The 25,296-nt window shown below is 38.0% G+C and overlaps 1 protein-coding gene and 1 long non-coding RNA gene across 3 annotated transcripts in view; one reads left to right on the top strand and one right to left on the bottom strand.

Moving 5' to 3' along the window:
* The window catches only part of frmd3 (FERM domain containing 3), an 88,634-nt gene that overhangs the window by 50,466 nt on the left and 12,872 nt on the right, over positions 1 to 25,296 (bottom strand). For both annotated transcript variants that reach the window (XM_088336069.1, XM_088336070.1), the window contains exons 2-5: positions 9,962 to 10,066; positions 9,488 to 9,530; positions 3,261 to 3,339; positions 1,129 to 1,226 (exon numbers count right to left, since the gene is read on the bottom strand). In XM_088336069.1, coding sequence (XP_088192195.1) covers positions 1,129 to 1,226; positions 3,261 to 3,339; positions 9,488 to 9,530; positions 9,962 to 10,066 — 325 coding nt within the window. The remainder of the gene's footprint in view (positions 1 to 1,128; positions 1,227 to 3,260; positions 3,340 to 9,487; positions 9,531 to 9,961; positions 10,067 to 25,296) is intronic.
* Positions 7,668 to 13,798, top strand: LOC148365671 (uncharacterized). Its single transcript, XR_015850500.1, has 3 exons — positions 7,668 to 7,959; positions 12,564 to 12,757; positions 13,441 to 13,798. It is a non-coding gene; the product is annotated as an uncharacterized LOC148365671 (long non-coding RNA).

Below are 25,296 nucleotides of genomic sequence, written 5' to 3'. Positions count from 1 at the left end.
AGATCTCTTAAATCTCTTGAAAATACTAAATACAGTTTCTTTAATAGAAAACAACATTTATGACCATGTTTTGGGGAGGTATGTTATACAATCTGACCTGACCTGGGGGTCAAATCAGGTTTCCCACAAGAAAGGTCCAGATGAATAAGTTCCAATTTTGAAATATCTTTCTGAAAAAATGAAATCTAAAAAATAAAAAACATCAAGAAAAAATATGAAAACAAAAACATATGTAACAAATTGATCCATAATTTGCATGGGCAGCACTTACTTTAAATATACAGTGTGTATTATTTAGCACATTCAAGTGGATAAAAAACTTAATTAAAAAAATGATTTAAATAAAAAACAAAAATACAATAACTATCATACAAACGTGATTTTTGTTTTTAAATACTCGAGAAATTACCATTTATTTAAGATAAAATAAAGCTCACCTAGAAGGAGCTTACATGATTGTCCCCCATCTTGCTGCTAGGGGTACCAAAAAAAACGCACAAAAGGCTGGGCACAAAATGAAAAGAAAAATTGTGCTTTTAGGTTACTGTGCGTCTCTGTAGTTTGTATTCCTCCTTGCGCTTTTAAGCACTTATTTTCGGTTGCACGACCCAATACAATAACATCTGGCAGTCAAATTATACGCACAGTCCCTTTAAATTATCATATTAAGGCAGAGGCAACAAACAGTCATGCCGCGGGCTGCAATTGGCCCGCAGGCCGCAAGTCAGAATTTTGCTGTATATTGTTATTAAACCTACACACTAAATATTAATGAACACATAAAGATGACTTTATCAGGTTTATGAAAACTATACTATGGTATCTGAATAATTTACAATAGCTCTACTGAGGTATCTGAATTTACAATACAGTATATTGGGGTTTATATTATTTTACTAAAGTTGACGTGGCCACATTTGTCGCTCACAGCAGAAAGGAAAAACTGAGCACACTGATTGCATCTGGAAAGATCTCAAGGGTAGATACTGCAGCGGAAGCAACACTACCACAAAATGTCTTGCCCTGCACCAGCAACGATAAGTTATGGCCAGCAGAAAACCCGTTTTAGTCTCGTAACACTTGTGACAACGTGTACTACACTGAATAAGGCACCGACTTTGACCTTACCCTGCAAAATGCACGCCCCAAGGTAGGCAGCTTCGGCAAAAGGGCAGAGGAGACGGCCGTGGTAGACGTCTCGCTTCAGCTGTAGATACAACAGGTACCTGCACACGCAATGGAGAAAAAAAAACGTTTTAATAATTAAATTAAATGGCTTTTATTGTAATTATACAAGTACAAATGAGTTAAAGGGCTTCTCCTTTTAATGCAAGTAAAACAAATTAAAAAAATAAAAATGGACAAAAGAATAAAAACGTAAAAAATCACATATTGAGGATATATTTTTAAAAAATGGGAATATTCACATTTGGTGTTTTACAAAACATTAAGCTAATGGATGCCATGGATGGTAGTTCAGGGTAATAATGGCTTTTGACAAGGAGCTGTTCCTCATTCTGTTAGTTCTTGGTCTGTAGTGCCTTCCAGAGGGCAGCAGGTAAAATCGCTGGGCACCCGGATGTGGCAATGCTGCGCACCAAGTACATGTCCATCAGTGAGGAAAGAAGGCAGGCAACAATGTGCTGTGCTGCTTTCAGTGTCCTGTTAAGTCCACCTCTATCCAGCTCCCGAACCATGTGGAAAAGCTATAGCTCGGTATGCTCTGAATGGATGAGTGGTAAAAGGTCAGCAACAGCTTCCTGTCTAGGTTGTTTCTTCTAAGGACTCTAGAGGCATGTGCCTTTTTAATGATGGCTGTGGTGTTTGCTTTTCAGGAGAGATCAATGGAGATCAGGCCCCACAGGTACCTGAATGTGTACACCCTTTTCACACGCTCGCAGTTATTTGGGAGGTGGGTGGGGGTGTCCTCTCCTGTTCCTCCTGAAGTCCAAAATAAACTTTGTTATTTTGGGTGTTCAGGGCCAGGTTGCCACTGTGATGTCATCAGCAAACTTAGTGATGAGGTTGTCCTCATGCAGTTGTAGGTGTAGAGGCAGTACAGAAGAGGGCTTAGCACGCAGCCCTGTGGTAACCCAGTGCTTAGGGTGCCAGATGTGGAGAGGTGGGGGCTGAGTCTCACAGTTTGAGGCCTGTTGGTCTAATAGTATTTGATCCAGCTGCATGTGAGGCTCGAGAGGCCCAGGGTGTCCAGTGTTGTGATTAGTTTCATATTAAAAGCCATTTGAATTTGGATCTCAGGTTTCATGTCTTATTTAAAAGTCTTCTAGAGAGATTTTTGTATATTGGGCAGCAGATCTGGCATGCCAAATAAACTATACTTAATTTCTTATCATGTATAAAGAAACCAAAACAGTTTTCAATGTTATGTTTTTCTGCATTAATTAGCTGAAATCCGCAGTGGAAAACACACTGAATGATGAAATACAGGTCAATCATCCTGCAACAGAGTCAATGAAAATGATAAATGTAAAAACAATTCCACTGGAGGTTTCCAAAATATTTGACTAAGGAGGATGTGATGTTGGCATATGAAATGAAAGCACACACATTTACCACTGGTAAACTTTTACTTAATTGTTTTGCATGGCCTGATATATCTCCATAATTGATATGTAATCCTTGCACTCATTCACATTTCATAGTTTCCTGTTTATGTGTGGAATGCACATGTCTTTAGTGCTTGACCCATAGGGACAATGATGCTTCATAGGACAATGCCATACAAACTAATGCCGTTATCCACAACCGAAGAAGAAAGGCCATGATAAAAAGAAGCCACCAGGGAGCAGTGTCAATGTTATTTCAAAGCAGACTTGTTGTTGGCAACCATTTTAAGCATTTAGAATTACTTCACCCCTAAATTTACGAACTTTTCAAGCACCCGTACCACTCTACATGAATTAGCTGTAATCCACAGTGGAGGAAATACGGGTTAATCATCCAACAGCAGATCTAAGGAAGAAGGTTTACCTAAATATTTGACTTGGGAGGATGTGATATGAAATCACACATTTCCAAGGTGACCAAGCGTAACCTTGGAAACAGATGGAAACTTAAAGTGCAGGTGGCATGCTTCATGAGGAAGAAAAACAAAACATCAGCAATGCTGTGTGTTTGTTGCCACGGTAACTGAGGCAGGACTGCTGCTAGATTGTCCATGTGAATTTGATAAAATACGAAATAAATAAAAAAAGTATATATATATACATATATAATCAAAAATTTGTTGTTTCTTCTACCTTGTGAGCTCCTCTTTGATCTTCATAGGCTCGTGTGGGTAAAATTTGACTCTGAAGCACATGGTGAAGGGCTGAAGAGCTGTTAAGGGACACAAAATATGCATGAAAACACAAACTCAATACTTGAGAGCAAATTTTTTTCTGCACATTTCCAACTTTTTCAATATTTTTGCCGCCGTTTTCTTTTTTTTTTTTTTTGCATTGCTATTTTTGTTAAGCTGCGCATTCACTTAAGATGCATAAGAAACGTCCCTTGAAACAGATTATCAGTAGTGTGCACAAATAGACGCTCAAACAGTGGTGGGCAAACTTAAGCGTTCCATGCTAAATAAACATGCGGCCCATCAGGGATTTTAATCTGACCTGCCAAACGAAAATGGTAAAAATATAATGATAACATATATAACAGAAAATAAAATAATACTACTAAAAAAATGTTTTGGTGCCACTCTTGTCATCAGTATCCCTTTTTATACAGTGCATCCGGAAAGTATTCACAGCGCTTCACTTCTTCCACATTTTGTTATGTTACAGCCTCATTCCAAATTGTATTAATCTAATCTCTTATCTAAAAATTCTACACAAAATACTCCATTATGACAAGGTGAAAAAGTTTTTTTTTTACTTTTTTTGAATTTATTAAAAATAGAAAACTAAGAAATCACATTTACATAAGTATTCACAGCCTTTGCCATGAAGCTCAAAATTGAACTCAGGTGCATCTTTTTTCATCCTTGAGATCTTTCTACAGCTTAATTGGAGTCCACCTGCAGTGATTTCAGTTGATTGAACATGATTTGGAAAGGCACACACCTGTCTATATAAGGTCCCACAGTTGAGTGTGCATATCAGAGCACAAACACCAAGCATGAAGTCAAAAGAACTGTCTGTAGACCTGTGAGACAGGATTGTCTTGAGGCACAAATCTGGGGAAGGATACAGAAACATTTCTGCTGCTTTGTAGGTCCCAATGAGCACAGTGGCCTCCATTATTCGTAAATGGAAGACATTTGGAACCACCAGGACTCTTCCTAGAGCTGGCCGGCCTTCTAAACTGAGCGATCGGGGAAGAAGGGCCTTAGTCAGGGAGGTGACCAAGAACCCGATGGTCACTCTGTCAGAGCTCCAGCGTTCCTCTGTAGAGAGAGATAAGCCTTCCAGAAGGACAACCATCTCTGCAGCAATCCACCAATCAGGCCTGTATGGTAGAGTGGCCAGACGAAAGCCACTCCTTAGCAAAAGGAACATGGAAGCCCGTCTGGAATTTGCCAAAAAACACCTGAATGACTCTCAGACCATGAGAAACAAAATTCTCTGGTCTGATGAGACAAAGATTGAACTCTTTGGTGTGAATGCCAGGCGCCATGTTTGGAGGAAACCAGGCACCGCTCATCACCAGGCCAATACCATCCCTACAGTAAAGCATGGTGGTGGCAGCTTCATGCTGTGGGGATGTTTTTCAGCAGCAGGAACTGGCAGACTAGTCAGGATAGAAGGAAAAATAAATGCAGCAATATATAGAGATATCCTGGATGAAAACCTGCTCCAGAGCGCTCTTGACCTCAGGCTGGGGCGAAGGTTCATTTTTCAGCAGGACAACGACCCAAAGCACACAGGCAAGATCTCAAAAGATTGGCTTCAGAACCACTCCGTGAATGTCCTGGAGTGGCCCAGCCAGAGTCCAGACTTGAATCCGATCGAACATCTCTGGAGAGATCTGAAAACGGCTGTGCACAAACGTCTCCCATCCAACCTGATTGAGCTTGAGACTTATTGCAAAGAAGAATGGGCAAAACTGCCTAAAGATAGGTGTGCTAAACTTGTGGGATCATATTCAAAAAGACTTGAGGCTGTATTTGCTGCCAAAGGTGGATCAACAAAGTATTAAGCAAAGGCTGTGAATACTTATGTAAATGTGATTTCTTAGTTTTCTTTTTTTAATCAATTCAAAAAAGTAAAAAAAAAGAACTTTTTCACATTTTCATAATGGAGTATTTTGTGTAGAATTTTGAGATAAGAGATTAAATTAATACAATTTGGAATGAGGCTGTAACATAACAAAATGTGGAAAAAGTGAAGCGCTGTGAATACTTTCCGGATGCACTGTATCTTAACTGCCCATTGTTTTTTAAGTAGCATTAATGTGTGCTGCGCTCAAGGCCAACACACAGATGAATTGCGACAGTTTTCTGTAATTTCAATTTTCTTTATAATGGACTTATTACATTTATTAAGATATTTAGCAAATTCCACGTTAGAAAACAAAAACATTCTTAGTGCATTCTGTTGCATATTATCAAATTTAGTGTTCAAAAACATGGACTTTAATTCTGAGTGTTTCAAAACCTATTGGATTAAATTAATTCACATATAAACAAATATACAATCAAATGCAACATGCACATAGAAATGGCCTTTTGTGTATTCATCCATAAATTCAAATGAGAAAAATTGGATACGTCTACACGATCTTTTCCCCCATGTATTGCCAAAGTATTGAATCCCAGACTGTTGGGAGATACAAAGAAAATTAAATCAATAAATCATTTGTTTACTCATGGCCTAGTGCTCTACCGAAATTTGAACCCAGTATGGCCCGTAGTGCTACAGCTAGAATGTAGTGTGGTTAGTCTTATTCTGATATTATTTTGGGCAAAGTCAAATCAAGTTATGTCCGGTTGTGTGTATTTGTCATTATTTTTATTCCACACAGGTAACATCTAATTTTGGACAAGGGATTTGTTCCAACAAACCATTTTTAAATCCTTCACAATGATGCCATTTGCTGCAAAATGGTATTTACTGAGTGTAGTAGTGGCTGCCAGGCTGCTACGTTCTGTGGCGCTAGACATTGAGTCAAGTCAAGTCATGTTCATTTGTATAGCCCTTCATCACAAGGAGTCTCATAGGGCTCGGATTACAGACTATTATTACACCATCTGATCTAAAACCTACATGAGAGCAAGGGAAAACTCAAAAACCTCAGCATGAAGAAAATGAAGAAACCTTGAGAAGGGACCGCACATGAGGTAATCCCCCTTCCAGGGTGACGAGGCTGCAACTGATGTTGCAATACATAGACCTTGCCAACATAAAACATAGGTCGTTCATAAGCCATAGAATGTAATTGTGTTTTAAGCCTAGATTTTAACAGTTCCACTGAGGTTGCAGATCAAATCTCAGAGGGCAGAGCATTCCACAGCACCATGGGCTAAATGGCGAATGCTCTCAAACCTGAGATCTCTAATTGTTCCCTCAAATCTGCTGACTGTGGTTGTAACTGCAGGATATTGTAAATCAATTAGATCAGACCTTTTTAACCTTGTTTTTTAAATTCATATACAGTTTACTAGTGCAATATTGACTGATGGTGTATGTTATAAAAGTCACACCATTAACTCATTATCATTAAGAATGTTTTTTGAGTATAGAATAATTGAAAAGTAAACTATTGTAGAGTTAACATTTTCTGAGATTATGTAAAAAGTGGAAATGTTCAAAATGGTACCATTATGTTGTTTCCCAACTATTGAGGGAATTTTTTTTTCTCTTTTTTCAATTTTTTATGGGACTAGCATGTACTTAGGCGGATTTTGCCTGTACAAAAAGGAGAGAGAAAATAATGAACCCACACATTATGCATAATACATGTTAAGGAACATGAAAGCCCAAAAAGCTCCGCCACCACCCCTGAAAAAACAAGAGCAGCTCACTGGCTAAGGTGTTTTACTCAGAGTCAGCAAGTGTTTGTAAATGTGACGTCAATGTCTAAATAAAAAAAAAAAACGTCAAGTCTCCTGATTTAGAAGAGGCAACCGCCACAGGGAGAAGAAGATACGTCAGGTCGACTCAGCGCCTCTTCCCTTGCTTCTCTCTCGTTCTTTTCTTTCATTCCCTGTCAACACGACTACTCGTCTCGTTTTTCCAGACGTTCCTTCTTTCCCTGGCCGCAGTATCTATCAACGGCTTACATTTCCTTCGCCGTTATCTCAATCTAACACGCTAATTCCCTGCCTCGTGTTTCACCGCTAATGGGCACGTTCCGTTATCAGTTTATAACAGAACAGGAAGAACATCCGGGCCATTAGACAACACCATGAAGATGGCAAACAAGAGGATGAACAGTTAGTTTATTTACTAAAATTATTATATACAGATGGGAGAGGCATTTATTTGAAAAATGGCACCTGATGTGTAATATTTCTGATGGTTTTAAAAACAAAAATCATAAGTGCTATACAATTTAAAGCCTCAAAGCTGTTGGCAGCATGATTCATTTTCAAAAATATTGTGACACATTGTCATACGGCCTTACTTTTTAACATGTTTTCTTTTTAAGAGAGTACACCAATAAATGATATTTTGATCGAAAGAAATCAATTTTTTGGTGGCCCCTCTACATATGTGCTACTCTGGTTATGAGAAATTTGGAATACAAGATGTCTTTCACCAAGAAATACAAGTTAAGAGAATTTCCGGCCACTACCACCAGAGACCGCTTACAACCAGAGATAATTCACCCCCAGTATCAGCTCGTTCCACTTAGCATGTGCGTTTCCCACAATGCAGGCATGATCCTTGTGTTCAGGTGTTGTTTTTTATGGTGCTTTCTTGTGCTTCCGCACTCCTGCATTTCTTTCCCTCACGCCTCTACCACCACGCATACACCCCCTGTTAGCAACCGGCAAATTACCCCATGGTAAGTGCTCTTAATAAACTCCCTTTTTTTTTTCATGTCATCTTATTTATCCAATTACTGTATTTTTCATATTCAATTACTTTGTTAATGTATTTTTATCGATCAGGGAAGATGTGTTTAATTATATTTGGGGTTAGCTTGGAAGATTTTAGGAAGCCCGGAACGGATTAGTTGATTTTCAGTTATTCATTCATGCACTATTAAAATCTCAGGATGAGGGGATTGGGGTCACTCTCTTCAATGCAAAATTTAAAAAATGTTTCCATTAAAATGCACTAATTTTGTTAAGTCTGGATAATACTATTTAATATGGAAATGAAATTAAAAAATCAAAACAAAATGTATATTATGTAAACCTATTTTCCATTTATTTTGTTTGATTTTATTGCATATTTTATTGTCAGTTCATTTATGTCTTTTAAATTCATGTTAAGTAAATGAAATGTAAACATTTTTGTTGCACAACTATATTTATCTTCTGGATCAGATCTGTCAACAAGGGATGGCAAAGTCAAACAGACTAAGGGGCAAAGAGAACAAAGGGCTACAAGCCAAGGGCTGGACTGATGGAATGTTGACAATTTTCCAAATTATATATATATATATATATATATATATATATATATATATATATATATATATATATATATATATATATATATATATATATATATATATATATATAGCACGGCGGCGCAGTGGTTAGCGCTTGTGCGGCACAGTTCATGTCATGGGAACCTGTCATGGGTTCAAATCCAGCTCCGGACTTCCTGTGCGGAGTTTGTATGTTCTCCCCGTGCCTGCGTGGGTTTCCTCCGGGCACTCTTTCCTCCCACGTTCCAAAAACATGCATTTCAGGTGAATTGGCCGGTCCAAATTGTCCCTAGGTGTGAATGAGCGAATGAGTTGTCCTGTCCCTGTGTGCCCTGCGATTGGCTGGCAACCAGTTCAGGGTGTCCCCTGCCCACTGCCCGGAGATGGCTGGGATGGGCTCCAGCCCCCCGCGACCCTAATGAGGATAAGCGGTACGGCTAATGAGATGAGATGAGATATATATATATATATATATATATATATATATATATATATATATATATATATATATATATATATGTATAGCAACAGTTTCGTTTGGGTCGTTAATCTTTTCAACAGGCAAAATAGAAAAACAAATTTTGTAAAAAAAATACACATCACATGACAATTAAAGGAAAGAAGCCGTTATTATTTAGACAAAAGTACTAGTAGCCTTTTGTTTTTATTTTAGCAAAAGTGATTTAAATTGACTTCAAAAAAAACAATACAAGTTCACTCAACTGAAATATTTTTAAAAATATAATTGCATTGAAATCCAAAAATGTTGCTAAAATCTATGATTCAAAAACAGAAACAAAAATACACAATGAAAATTGGTGTATAATACAATGTTTAATCAGGATAAACCATCCGCAAGCCTTGAATTTGATATGTGTCATCTATACAGTACAAAATCTTTTTTTTAAAACTACACCAAAAAAAGTGTACTTACATTTCATCTGTCGTACCACAGCTTTGTTGGGTTCCAGCCAGTGCTTGAAAAAAAAAAACCACACAAATAATAATAAATCACAAACTCAGTTTAACAACTCAATAATAACATTAAAAGCATCTAAAGGTTTTTGCCATTGAGATGAATTACAACCTCAACAGCTGTTTAATATAGCAAGTGCATAACTTGAGGCAGTGATGGATATTATTTGGCAATGCACAGCCTCTTAGATGTACTCAAGGAGAACACATAATACTTTTGGCAGCCTCTTCATTTCATATTTGGTGTAAAAAATGCTCATAAAAATACAAATTATGGACGGCAATGTTATACATGAATTAATGGGTTCATCTATACGTCTTGGTATGTTATTTTTACAGCACTGTGGCGTTAAGTAACCAATCTACTTGTTATATGAGGTCATAAAGTTGTGTTTATTTGAAAAATGCGAACATGAGCAAGAGTGAGGTTTACCCTCTGTTTCTCTGGATCCACGTAGCGAATGCCAAAGTAATCCTTCTCGAGGAGGTTGTAGTGATTACACACATGGTCGAACAGGAACTGACCTTTCGTGTCCCTCTGTAATAAAAAAAGAAAACACAACATTGAAATTGTTCGTATTTAAGACTATGGGTGAATACCGGGAATACTGGTATCGATCCAATCCAAATAAATACATGGAATTATCAATCCATACTGATCATTCTTTTTGCCTGGAAATATCAAGATCAGTGAATAACTGAGACCCCACCCACCCTGAGTTTGTTTATAAATACGAGGAAAACAGAATAAAGAATTTAGGCACATTTTTTTTTTTTTTAATAAATATATACATTGCAAACTTTAACATTATAAAAAAGATAAATAGAACTATTTCTATTACAACTGTTTAAGATAAAGAGTAACTGTCAGGACCAGAACGGAGACAGGACCCACTCGTGTAACGTTTCTCACAGTTTTATTGGGAAGAAGGGAAAGGAGTGCACACACGGTCCGGAGATCGCTGATCGCGGGGTATAGGTTGCTCAGATGCGGAAGTGGGACTTCCGTGGCGAGCGATGGCGGTGTCGGGAACGGAAAAAAACGGGTCAGTAGCCGGGGTGGAAGAGCAAAAACGTGGTAGATATCAGAAGATGGGTTGTTATTCGGGACGGGAGAACAGACGTGGTCGAGATCAAAACAGAACGTTACGGGAGACAAACAGGAGCAAAAACAGGCGAAAAAGGACTTGCCGTAAAAAAACAGAGATTTGCCGATGGACCGACCAAAGGGGACTGAATGGAAAGAGTTTAAATACTGACAGGGAGCCAATCTGTCAACAAGCTACAGCTGGCGCCACACGAGCAGTGCCAATTGGGCGCCATGGCAACCGTGACAGTAACACCAATATTGTGAAAATACAAATACTGTACAACAATGTTAACCAGAGAACTCAAATACCTTCCACTGCACAATATTTTGAAAATAATGTCAGTAATGAAAAAAAAGGGCCGATTATATTTCTCATTGGCTCTGTTGCAATAGTGACAACGGATTTACGGGTTTTGTTCAGAAACAGGAACATACATTTTTGCTCGCAGCTCGCTGCTCTCTACGGGGTGAGCTTCTTCAAGTGTTCATGTACACTTGTGGTGATGCCACAGTAAACCACAATTTTACCACATAAAGTACACTTGGCATTGTCATTTTCTGTAGTAGAAAAAAAGTCCACACCAACTGCTTCTGTCAAATTTAGCTTCTGGTAGGGTTTTTTTGCATAGAATTGGCACTCTCTTTTGCCTGGCAGGCAGGATACAGCAGCAGGCCAGGTAGGTAGAGGTGCTAAAAGTGTGCCTGTCAGTCACAACAGAGAGAGAGGCTATCTCCATAGGGAAGTGGAACTTTTAGGAAATTGGTGGAGGAACAAAATACCTATCCCAGGACAATAGTAGTGATCCAATACAAGTACTTGCTTGAAATTGAGATCAATATTTGGATCGATCTGCCTACCCCTAGCAGATACAGTTTTTTGGCACTTTAATCAGGCCCTTTTTTTTAAAAGGAACATAATTCCGATTAGTAATTCAGATGTCAGAGCCTTTTCAGTGAATTTTTGATAATTATAAATTTGTGTGAGGTTAGTGAATGCAGAACGATAGTGTGTGCTTTGCCTGAATGAGGCATAGAATTTGCGACTTTATTTCATTTTGTCAATATGAGAAGGCTTAACCATTGTTAAGGTTGACGTATGATATGGTTGTATCATGCATGCAGCCTTTTGAAATGATGTTTTTCAACCTTTTTGGAGCCAAAGCGTACCCTTTTTTTCATTGAAGAATCTTAAAGCACACAGTCTGTTGATAATGGTTATAGATCAGTTCATCTTGTTTTCGAAATCTTAGATTATACTCTTGCCTTAATTGACATTATTACGTTGTTTTTTAATTTGTGGTTACAGTCGAGATAATACAGGCTATCCTCTTGGGTTAAAATGGTCGTCGTCATTTTGAATTCTACTGTATGTTTTTATGTTTTTTCACGTTTTTTTTATGAAAATAAGAAAATATTGATTCAAATCAGCAGAATTTTGTGCGATTATTCACTTTTTATTATTCACTCAATTATTTTTGATTTGTACATTCCCCCCTAGGGACAATTTTAACCTGACATGCATGTTTTTGGAATGTGGGAGGAAACCCGGAGTGCTCGGGGGAAGCCCACGTAAGCAGGGGGTGAACATGCAAACTCCGCACAGGAAGGCTTGTAGCTGGATTTGACCCATGACATTGTTACAATGCACCATTATTCATTGCACTATTATTACAAAAGGAAGTGGCACTTACAACTTAGCCAGTTTCCAAGCTGTACCTTGTAAATACAGTCTTTCTTTTTTGAGTCTTTATTATCATATTTATCATGATGATCTTGGCGTGCCATGTCTAATCTTTTTGCAAACAATGTTCCCTATGTTGTTATCTAGAAAATGTATACTATTGTATTTTATTTTAAAAATAATTAGTTGGTCGATTATTTATAACTAAGGTTAAATGGGTCAAAATTGTCCAGTTTGGCGGCTAATTAATCTCGGCCTTTTTAGGTTCTGGCCTCGTGTGTTCCAGACTTCTGGCTGGCTTGTTCCAACATGAAAGTTCACTTTGGCTCAACATTCAAACAATTGATATCAAAGCTGACATATCCCACAAAACCACTTCTCTTCTTGCACTCCGCTGCTTTGTAAATGCAGCCGACAGTTCCCTTCTGGCTTCCACTCTGCTCTGCAGTTTTATGATTGTAAGTATCAGAAGACTAATAACACGGAAAGTATCAGCATCTTGTGGCAGCGCTGCATCTGCTAAGGTTAAGTAGTGCTGGGAAATACTGGCCGGATGTTTGGTCCATAAAGGCGATGCAGACAAACACAGCACGATCAATAGACACTTTCTGAATCAGTCACTATCTTCTCATCAGTGTGTGCATGCATAAAAACCCTCACGTCAACACAGCCATGGAAAAAATGGCAAAAAACAGTGATTAGTTGTGTGTTTAAAGTCTGCAAAATATGCTAGCGCAAGACCAGAATGCAAAGAGCAAACTCCTGCCAGGGTTGAGGTATAAAGAAAAATAAGGAGCTTAAGTTGTGATAGCGAGGCTTGTGATGAATGGCCCACATTACATGACACAGTTAAAACCTAGGAAAAAAACTAAACCTTGGAATTCTTCCTCAGTTGTTGATAAGTTTATTCTGTTTATTACTGGTCACCTGCCTAGGATGCCTGTTAGTTATTTTGACAATTATTCCTCACTGTTGTTGTTTTTTTGGCTATTATTATGCATGGTTTACATCATTATCACTATAGGCAGATAACGTTGTCATGATTTGCCTTTTGCCCTCACCTGTGTCCGCTTGTTTGGCCCCAGCTGCTGCTCGTTTCCCCTCCTATTTAAACTCAACACTCTCATTCACTACTTGTCAGTCCGTCAGCGAACCTCCGCATATGCAAGGCAAGCACTTTTCGACTCTGGCTCCCGTCTGTCCCGTCCTGTCCTGTATCCTGCTCGTCTGTCCCTGGATTCCTGATCGTCTCCGGTTACCTGATTTGATTCCATCCACCGACCACGCTCCGATCTCGCGTCCTGGCTGCCTGTCTTGTTTACGTCTTGCAAACCACGCTCCGATCTCGAGGGCTTCCTGCTTTTCCTGCCCAGCAAGCCCCGGATCGCTGGCGTTTGTTTCCCCGCGCCTGACTTCCCCGCTTCCTCAATAAAGCTTGGTGTGAAACGTTACACGTTTGGGTCCACTGTCTGTTTTGGCTCCGACAGATGTGTTCTTTGTTTCCACACCCTCTAGTGCAGATCTGCTTATGTAAACTTTTTTGTAACCTGAGGGCTTTTAGAACAGATTCTGGAATGTGGCATTGTGGGTTTCTTTTGTACGGTCCTCTCATTTTATGTTTGAAAACAATGTATGTCTTCTCTTCTTATTTTGAGTGGCATAGAAAGGGATGGGTGCCACCAGGCTGTTCTTGGCCAAGACACACCACAGGAAATGGTGCCCCTACAACCTTTGTGGTTAAGGGATCCAACCATCCAACCAACCAACAAACCAACCAACCATCCAACCAACTTACCAGACTGTAAACCGAAAATTTTGCCACTTTAAAAAATTGACTAATAACCTGTCGATTTCATAAATGCATCAAGATTTTTTTGCCGTCTCTCTTATACTATTTGTTTCCTATGACTCTCTCATCCAATACAGCTGATTACCGGTACTGTATTTGTTCGCGTATAATGCACTTTTTAAAATAAAAATGATAGTTTGTGAGCGTATTATACACAACTTTATACACAACCTTTGTCATCCAAAGACCCAGTAAAATATTTTGATCTGATTTTTTTTAGAGGGCCTCACCATACAATTTAAGAAGAAAATGCAGCAAAATGGCCAAAGCTGCTTTCCAGAAAAAAAAGCTAATTTTCAGTGCATTTAAGCTCACTGGGATCTTAAATGATTCAAAAAAATGTATGAAATTATAATAATGCCAGACCCTGTGTTACAGTCAACAAAAATACCCCATAAAACTTGTCTCCCTCCCCCAGTTACTTAAAATCCTTTAGGGTCAATTCGATCGTCATTTTATTCTGTAAATAATGGTTACAAAACAAGGTGCAAGCAGAGTTCTTTTGTAGAAATGTCACAAAAAAAATTGAAAACCAAAGGTTTATGGATTGTTCTCCATTCAGCGCTTGTGAAAAAGAAGGGAGCTGTGCTTTGTGTGAACCTCCAGAATCTTAAGTAACTGCCGGAGGGAGACACATTTTAAGTGTGATAGTTTTTGATGTGGAACACAGGGTTTGGCAATAGTATTTTTCATATATTTGATCAGATCATTACACACCACGCAGTCAAATACAAGGGCTGAATGATTGACTTTTGTCTGAAGAGCCGGTTTAGCAGTGTTGTTAAATCTTTTCTAAAATATAAATACAAAAATCAATCAAAATATTTTATTTTCATGGCTCTTTGAGTTATAAAAGTTCCCAACCCTTGGTCTATCTATCCATCCATTTTCTGACCCGCTAGTACTCACTAGGGTCAGTGTGGGTGCTGGGGCCCAAATCCAAATGCAAAGAAAAAAAGAAAAAAAGGAATAAATACAATTAACAATGAAAAAAAACTTTAGAGGTAAAACCAGGATTCACTGTAAAATTGTGAACTGATGAAAAAAATCTAGGTCTGGCAAAACTGTCGCAGAAAATACTTGACCGTTATGATGCATTTGTGCAAAAAAACAACAGTCAAACAGCAGATTTAGCAGATAATAAGGACACAAATTGTTAGCGGTGCACCTTCCTTCAATGACCCTGTCACATGATCCATATTTTCTGTCAATTGGAAGCACTGACGGTGCCATTTTGCCCTGACGCACGGCCCGGCCCCCAAGTGCTCCGGGGTGTCCTCTAACTGCTCCATAACCTGCTGATGGAGGTTGAATTTGTGCTCGGTTAAGCAGGACTGATTGATTTGGGTCCTGCGAGCATTCACTAAGGTTTACTTGCTCACTGGGACACGCACTCAAGCAAGCTCACGTCAAAACAAAACAAAAGCACGTGCACACCTCCAGAGCTCTTTTTGCAATCACGCAGAGGGAAATAGACATAAGAAGATAATGGTGATTTGAAATGCAAATGTTCCCACTGGACGGCAAAAATGATTGATTTCACACTGTATCAGTCATTATTTCTTTCCATGGATGGCCATTTAAAAATGGAAAAGTATTAAATTCTTTTTATAGCTAAATGCTAACTCTAACCAGTTGTGAATGAACAACTTCCACTCTCTTGAATGGTCACCATTAGAGATTTTGATAGCACATTCATTGAAACTGATACAAATATCTGACCAAGGGGTAGCCATCAATACCTAAACTATGTAGTTTATGAAATTATTTTGACTATTCAAAAAAATGGCTGATATTTTTAAAAGTTCCCTGAAATCCAAACATAGTCCGATCACATCACGCCGATTTTGGCTAACCTGCGTTGGCTCCCTGTTAGCCTAAGATGTGATTTCAAGGTTCTCTTAGTAGTATACAAAATCATTCATGGACTTGCTCCCTCATATCTTTCAGATCTGATTTCCCCCTGTGTTCCGGTCCGAAGCCTTCGTTCTGAGAGCGCCGGTCTTCTGGTGATCCCAAGAGCCAAGAAGTGTTCCGCTGGTTCGAGAGCGTTCTCCATCCGGGGACCGGTGCTGTGGAATGCTCTTCCTCCTGAGATCTGATTTGCAACCTCAGTGGAATTGTTTAAATCTAAGCTTAAGACTCACTTCTACGCTATAGCATATGAATAACCTATAACCTATACTTTTCGTGGACAATATCTCTGTATTATTTGTGATAGCAACATCCTTTGCTGTCTGGTAATCCTGGAAGGGGGATACCACATGTGCGGTCCCTTCTCAAGGTTTCTTCACTTTCCTCATGTTGAGGTTTTTTGAGTTTTTCCTTGCCCTCATGTTGGTTCCAGATCAGGGGATGGTGTAATAATAGTCTGAAAGAAATAGTCTGTGTAATAACTTGTGAAGCCTTTTGAGAGTCTTTGTGATTAAGGGCTATACAAATAAAAATGACTTGACTTGACTTGACTTTAAAACTGGGGTGCATCATTTGTGGTGTCCTTAAAAAGTTGAAAGTTAAATATTTTCTCTATTAAGTATGTGTTAACATTGCCCATTTAAGTTCGAAGTGCCCTTATTTTTATTTTCCACTGTGCCTGGTGGCTTTTACTGTACTCTTAATTGTACTTTTAACTTGGATGTTCCGGGCAGAACAGATAAGTTTAGAGAACAGGGGGCAGGAGTGGTGTTAGACGCTGGAGAGTGACATCATACCCGTACCCGCGGTTTTTGTTTCTGTTTCCATTTACAGTGTTTAGGACGTTAGTTTAAAAAGGATTAGTTATAGTTTCTCACTACTTCTTCCAAAAAGTAAACCGAGTTAGTAACTTTATTACTTTCAAGCAAGAGTAACTAGTTATCAGGGAAAGTAATGATTTATGTTACTTTAACAAATAGTTGTGGTATGTCAGAGAATTTTAAATTTTCTGAGCAGTATTTGGAATTTGGAACTTTTTGACTCATGGCCGCCATCTCCTGGCTTCTGTCATCATTGCCGCCTCTGTCAAGCTTTTCATTGTGCATGCAGGTACATGCACTTAGAAGACGCACTCCAAAAAACTGGGGTGGCGTTTGTGCTTCAAGCATTGATAATCATTTTTTTATGAACAAATGATATACAGGTCATAAATAATCATTATTATATGAATTTACAAGTTATAAAAAGTAAAATATTTCCAGTTTCTTAGCCACAGACATTTTTACAAGAAAGTCACTCTTCAATTCATGAACAATGAAATCTGTATTTATTAATGTTTGAAAATGTATATCCAGCGCTAAAAAGTGTGTCCTTAATATAAAATTTTACAAGTGTTATGATTTTATAAAAGTCAAATGTTAAACATATTTTTATCTACCATATTTTCCAGACTATAAGGCACACCTAAAAAACCAAATTGTTCAGAAATTTGAAAGTGCGCCTTATATGCAGGAAAAACAGGAGATACAATTTGAAAAGCATGGTTACAATTGTCGACCCTGGATACGGTAACTGTTCTGCCTTTGAGAGACATAGAGTGGTCTCCGAGTACTCTTTGGTGGTTAACATGTTATTTGTGGTTGCTAAAAGGAAACGAAAGACAAGCGCAGAACTTCGATAGCAGCTCAGGCACCAACTTTTGAATGCTCATTGCAAGTAATTGACCGGAAGAAACATATTGTGATGACTTGAATGAAGATTGTTGTTTATGGTAAGGTTTTGTAAAAAAATTACGTACTCATAATTTGTCATAACTTTGCCTGGAATGTATCTGTAAAGTTAGCAAGCGAACAGGACATTTTTATAGTTTTATAATTGTTCTGAAACCTGATCAGGGTAATGGTTGAGGCCATTGTCTGAATAAACAGCAACAAAAGAAAAGAAGTCTAGTCATTTGGGACATCGTTCACTAGCTGTCTAGTTTGCCAAAAAGGGTATACTTCAGAGTTATGGCAGCACAGCAACTAGTTATGAATCATTTAATTAATTTTAGTGGTGAAACCAGATGTCACATTGGTATTTTATCATTTTCACAATAACTCATTTCAATTTAAATGTATTTATTTTTTATACAATGCTAGCTTTTACTGTAGCCCTAATTCAATACGCCTGTCTGGACTCAGTGCGCCATTATGAATGAAAACTAGATCACAAAAGACCATTTTTGGGGGGTGAGCCTTATAATCCGGTGCACCTTATAGTAGCATATAGAGGGATAGGTGCCACCAGGCTGTACTTGCCAAAGACACACGACCGGAAATGACTACGACTTTAGTGGTTAAGGGGTCCAATTCTCCCCACCAATCCATACTATACAAATTACTTTTGAAAGAAATGTGTAGGATGGAAAAATAAAACCTAATGAAATGTTTCATTTGACAATTATATATTTTTGCTCGCCCGTGTCCATCTTAATTTCCATCTTTAGTTTTTCTCTTACCCTCCTCTTGGCCGTAAAATCGGTCAAGAGAGGAAATGCATTTGCACGGACGCTGCAGGGAAGGCCGCAGACGGATCATGAAACTGCGCTCGTCCCTGTCCCCTCGGGCGGACACTTGAGAATAGACAACAGAGAGCCGAGAAGGACCTAAATAAAGCCCGTATCGGACTCGCAGAGCAAGATCGAGTTCAAGAATCGTGTCCAACAAGAGCTCCATCCATTTTTCATAGCGTCAAAGGCCCGGAGATTAAAATCTAACCCGGTCAGTCAGTACATGAGCCTTACTTAATGACGGCAAAGTGCCCTTCTTTCTGCTTCACATCCGCACACTTCGGCTTCAGTTTAATAGAAGCGATGCATGTTTCGGCATTGTGTATGTGCCCTGACAAGCTTTGCACAGCCAGCCACCGCCACACGTCAGGCCGTGTAAAATAAAAGCACTTATGCCATCAAACATTTATTTGGGCATTGGTCCTAATTCCACAAAACTCATAAAACATCACGTTGTCGTGCTGAAACAAGACCTCCGCCACTGCAACATAATCAAATGCAGTTTTTCCAACAAGAGCTTATTGTGGGAATATGAAAAACGGCCAGTTTAAGACTAAAAGTGGGGTGTGTCATTTGAGGTGTCATTATCTCATTCACTGCAAGACATTTTCCAAACATTTGAAAAGCTGATGTCAACCAGGTTTTGCCATTTTGACTAATTTTTGAAGGCCTGCTGAAACCTTACCTATGTAGATACATAGGCATTGGAAAAATCAAAATAAAGCTTGAACCCTCATCCTTCATAAAAAAGTATGTTCCTGGTTTATACAATTATTTAGTCAACAACAGTGGAACATTTCAAAATTCCTTGAAAATACAGTACTCGTTTCCAAGACAACTTCTGAGAAAAAACTGCTTTTTGTAAATGGGTGCATTTCAAGCAGAACTTTTAATACAGTGCAGTTTCCGCATTTGTCAAGTCAAGTCAAGTCATGTTTTTTTGTGACGCCCTTAATCAAAGGGCTGCACGGACCACAGATTACTGCAAACCAGACTATCATGACACCATCCCCTGATCTAAAACCTACATAAGGGCAAATAATACAAAGATATTGTCAACATCAAATATTTGTGATGCCTCCAATATCTAAACAACACTTTCCATAAATACAAGAGCACTATTCTTGCAAAATAACATGTCATTGAAAGAACACTGAACTGATCCATGAACTAAGCATCAACGATGCATGAACTTTGGGTCACCATGGCGATCGTGTTCCCGTGGTCGACCGTGTTCCTGCAGAGATGCATAAAACGTCATCCCTCTCTGAACACGATGACGCTGGAACATTGTCATCTTATTTTGAAAGGAATAAGCTCTGTTGAGGAGTTATAATAAACTATAACTATTTCTCCATGTCTTTGCTATTCTCACCACACTGCTTTGGCACGCCTATTCGCTACACCCAAACACTCTCTTTCGCCAGAAAAAGGAGGCAACACCAGGAAGTAGAAGCTCCTTCGATGTGTGGAGAAAAAGATCTGATCAGAGCCACGACTGCCATCCAATTGTGATTTTTTTTGTACTGAAATCATTTCCAGAGGCTTGATACTTACTGATGAGCAACACCAAAGCCTTTACAATAGTTTTTTTTAAGTAAAAAAAGGAAAACAGATTTTTACGTTTTGGCTTCTGAAAACGTCTTTATACATTATTGCAAAAAGTTGAAAGTTAAATATTTTCTCTATTGAGTAAGTGTTAACAATTAAGTGTTCAAAAGCTTTTTTTTCCCAATCATTTAGTCAAATATGAAACTATAAAAGGTGCCAATGACAATTTTGGTTATTTTAAGAAAAAATATGAAAGAAAATTAGAATAATATTTATGCTAGGAAAATAATTTCTCTTTTTGGGTGAAAAATTGTCTTATTATCAATAAAAGGATCAGCAACTTTTTGTATTAAATACCTTTGCTCATTTTAGTTATTGTTCTCTAATTTTGAAGTTATTTAAACTTTTTTTTTCAAAGGCAACGACTATAGTAAAAAATGAGCAAAATAATTTCCTTTTTGTTATATCAGTATATAGTTTTATTTCCAATTTATTTTACTAGAAAAAAATAAACTAGGGTAAAATAAACAAAATCTGAACTCTTCACTTTGACACTTGGTGTCATCAAACAAACGAAGTAAAGTATATATAGGTTTTAGTTCATCATCACACTATATATAGTCACAGGCCGCAAGAATATTGTCGGACATTAAACCTGTCCATGGAACAGAAAATGTTGGTGACCACTGAAATAAAGTATCGTTTCACCGACTGGCAAAGTCTTTACAACGCGCACGAGATTCTGAAAGAATCAAGGTAAAGGCATTGTGGGAAGTAATCCAGTCGACCTACCAGCCTGGCGGTTAGGATTTGGTGCTCTTGCCATTGCTATCCGGTTCGTTCCCCGGTGCCACCTTTGTTATGCAATTGTAGTCAGTGATAAATCATATCGACTGATTAATAATTGTACTCATATGATGCATTTCCAATTTTGTCTGCATATACGGCACACCGGATTCTAAGGCAAACATTGACATTTCTTGTGCCTTATAGTCTGGAAAATATGGTATATTTTACGACAATGAAAAACCGTGATAAGAGGTCCCACCAGTGTGCTACAATTGTTGAAGTAATTATATATACCCGGTACTGTATGCAGCATTTTCAATAAAGGAGAAAATCCTCACTACAATAAGCACTAGGACCCATAGTGCTGTGTCCCACTTTGCACCGCTGTTGTTTAATTAAGCCACGTGTCAGCTCGATTATGGCTGGTCATTATCCACTTAGGCTGTTTCTTCTCGTGGAACGACTCAGCTAATTGGCTCAATATACGGCTGAAAGTTCATGAATTATAACGATGGAGCTTAGTGCTGACGTTGCGGGGTTGATTGGAAGTGAACCAGGATCATATTCAAAACAGAGATTAGGAAGAAGTGTGGTATGATACTTATCGCTCCCAAATTCAAGTGTGCAAAACAGCCTCGTAAACATCTAGTTTTTTTATAAATAAGCACGATCATAAATGAAACCGGGTCGATTGCTGGAACTTGAGCAGAATGCATCATTGAAAAACGAACAATTTCGATTTCACAACTAAAGAGTCGACAACCATTTTTTGTTAGGGTTGCAACTCATGATAATCTAAAAATTGACTAATCGGTCGATTATTTTATTTCAATTAATCGATGAAGGAGATTTTTTAAAAACACATCTTTAAAGATCTTGTGAAAATCATTTCATCGATCTACTTGTGATTTATCGTACTGAAATCATTCCCACAGGCTTGACACTTATTGGTCAGCAGGGCCAAAGCCTAAAGAAAAGTGTTTTTGTTTTTAAAAAAACAAAAGAAAACAAAATTTTACGTTTTGCCACTCAGAGACAATGCTTATGAAAACGTAATATTTCATTATGGCACCGAATGACTTAATAATCGCTTTTAATCGATCCAGAAAAAAATGGACATTCTTGTGGCCTAGCAGCAAAGTGACTCAACGGAGCGTCATGCATAGCAAAGCCAGCCATCATTTTATGGAACTCTCAAACGATGCCGCATAATTTTTTGGGCAGTAAGAACCCAATTTTTTTTTGACGGCATTGGGTTGAGTCTGTCAAGTCTAAGTGGGTCACTGGCGAACGTTTGGACGGTTTGAAAAGATTAGAGTCCTCTAGGGGATGCAGGATGCAAATCATCCACGAAGTCGACTTCCGAAACCAAGCATGTGGATCAAACACTGTGAAGAGCCATACTGATATTATGGGAGGTACCCTGTCCTACCCACATGACAGGGATTAACCTTGGAAATGACCTAGGATACCCTCCAGGGAAGGGGTTGGGAACCTATGGCTCGTGAGCCATACATGGCTTTTTCAATCGGTACAAATGACTCAGTGATAATATGGAACTTGCACAATTACTAAATGTATGGTTTCTTACGGAGCTGATTGTCAAAAGAGTGAAGCCAAGACGATACGAGTGACAGAAATGGTTCGGTCCAGTATACCAGTATATAAGACACAATTTTTTACTACAGTTTACTGTCAAGGTGTCACACCAACAGACACCGTTTTGGCTGTAACTCACTAAACAACCTTTTATATGGAAGCTCATTAAACAATCTATGTTTATAGTTGAGACACGTTATGATGAAAAGCCACATAACAAACTTATAGGACCCAGAAGCTCTGGCAAAGCACCTAGAGCAATTTGAGTGGGTGAGCGGTAGGGATGCAGCACTGTCTTCATTGAAGGTAAATATGTTGGTATCCTTGTTTGCCGTAATTTGTGACATTTCTACAAAACAACTTTGCTCGCACATTGTTTTGAAACCTTTATTTAGGACAAAGATTACAGTCGAAATGAGCCACAACACTATAAGTTAACAGCAGGGGGGAGACGAATTTGAAGTGGTTTATTTATATTTATATGGGACACAGGCTCTGGCATTATTATTATTTCATATATTTTATCAAATCATCAAACATCACGCAGTAAAATAAAATGTGCTTAGAATTACCTTTTTTATGAAGAGTGTGTATGGTGTTTTTTTTTTTTTGTCTTAAAATATATAGTGTGGCTCCCTCAAAAAAAAAAATCAAAATGTTTTTGCTTTTATGGCTCTCTGCGTGAAAACCCCTGACCCCTGCTCCAGAGTAAGCAAATTTTAAGGCGATCCGCCCCTCTGCTAATACAAACTGGAAGATTTGCTCTTAGCATCTGTTGGAATTCCGTCCCAACTAATCCGAGTTGAATAGCTAAGTGATTATTGGAAAATTCTCGAACAATGCATTATTTCTGGTAAAATCTGCAAAAGCAGCCCTTACTTGATGCATTATTATAGGACCAAAGTGACAAGACTATGGAAACTTTACCACTTTAGTCAAAAAGCAATTGTTTGAATTGGTGTTGCGCCAATGGAAGTCTATAGAATATAATCTATCTGTAACCATATATTCTATACACTCTCGTAAAAGAAAATTAGCGAAGACAGTAGCAGGAAGTACACTTCAAAAATAGATTCTTACCCAGAGGGCAGAGAAAATCTACACGTATTTGATTATTCTTGATATCTTCTGTATATAATAGGGATGTCCCGATCCTTGTCGCATGATCGGAAATCTGCTCAGAATCAGGTGACTTTTAGCTGTAATCAGATAAAACCGCATCGTAAGGGTAACAAAGCGATATAATAATACCGTATACATGTATGATATACCATTGCGAAAAGCCAATAGCTTAGTTTCAATGTAACGTTTCTGTCGGTTTTACATTTAGATGAGGCGCTGTCACATTGGAATATAATATTGTGAATGTGCTTAATTGCTGTTGAGATTGTCATGATTGTTTTCTGTTTTTAGTGTCAATAAATTTGTTCAAACCAAAAAAAATTGTGAATGTATTTTACTTTGGCCTGGACGGATCTATTGACACTAACAAAGATGTTATATAATGAAATTGTGAATATGCTTGATTGCTAATAAGATTTTTCGAGAAGGTTTGTTTAAACCTCACTTTGTGTTTGCTGTTAAAAACGTAATATTGGAATATAATATTGTGAATGTGCTTAATTGCTGTTGAGATTGTCATGATTGTTTTCTGTTTTTAGTGTCAATAAATTTGTTCAAACCACAGACCAAAAATAATCGACTTTGGCCTGGACAGATCTATTGACACTATCAAAGATGTTATATAATGAAATTGTGAATATGCTTGATTGCTATTAAGATTTTCGAGAAGGGTTGTTCAAACCTCACATTGTGCTTGCTGTTAAAAAAGTCATATTGAAATATAATATTGTTAATGTGCTTAATTGCTGTTGAGATTGTCATGATTGTTTTCTGTTATTAGTGTCAATAAATTTGTTCAAACCAAAATAAAAAAATTTATTTCTCCTTCAATGTAGAACTTGTTCAAATTTCACATTGTTTGTTTGATGCTATTGGTGTCAATGAATTTGTTCAAACTGGACGGATCTATTGACACTATCAAAGATGTTACATAACGAAATTGTGAATATGCTTGATTGCTGTTAAGATTGTCGAGAAGGGTTGTTAAAACTTGACATTGTTTGTTTGCTGTTATTAGTGTCAATACATTTGTTCAAACCAACAAAAATGTATTTCATTGCTGTTAAAAGTGTCGATACAATTTTCCAAACCTCATATTGTTAGAATATGATATAATGAAATTGTGAATGTGTTTAATTGCTGTTAAAAGTGTCAATAAAATTGTTAAAACCAAAAAAAATAAAAATACACATACATACACACTGGAACAAAGATTCAAAATACTGTATTTAGACACCGCATTTTCACGACTGTAAGGAGCGCATTAAATAATCAAAGTTCTTCAAAATGAGTGCCAGGTGTGTGTTTTGTGGACTGTGAAGCAGAGAACACCATAAAACATTGAGGGGAATTGTGAACGTTGAATCGAATGTGTACAAGAACGAGAATGTGAACATTAGTATCGTCCTGGCCCTATCTGCACCGAAATAACGGAATTTAAGGGATATCGGTATCGGCTTTTTTAATAATTCGATCGTCCGATTAAATATATCTAAAACTGGGTCAGACGAGCGGGCAAGAACTTTGCTTTGTAACCTAGTTATTCTCTGACTCGCTATTCTCCTCCCCTCCTCCTTTATATGAGTTGCTGCTGAACCTAATTTTATTTCCTACACTTAGTC

This window comes from Urocampus carinirostris, chromosome 5 (genome assembly GCF_059441175.1).
Source record: "Urocampus carinirostris isolate Australia breed hairy pipefish chromosome 5, RoL_Ucar_1.0, whole genome shotgun sequence".
Taxonomy (NCBI): domain Eukaryota; kingdom Metazoa; phylum Chordata; class Actinopteri; order Syngnathiformes; family Syngnathidae; genus Urocampus; species Urocampus carinirostris.
The sequence above is the reverse complement of the archived record's forward strand: the minus strand, read 5'-3'. Positions and strand labels throughout refer to the sequence as shown.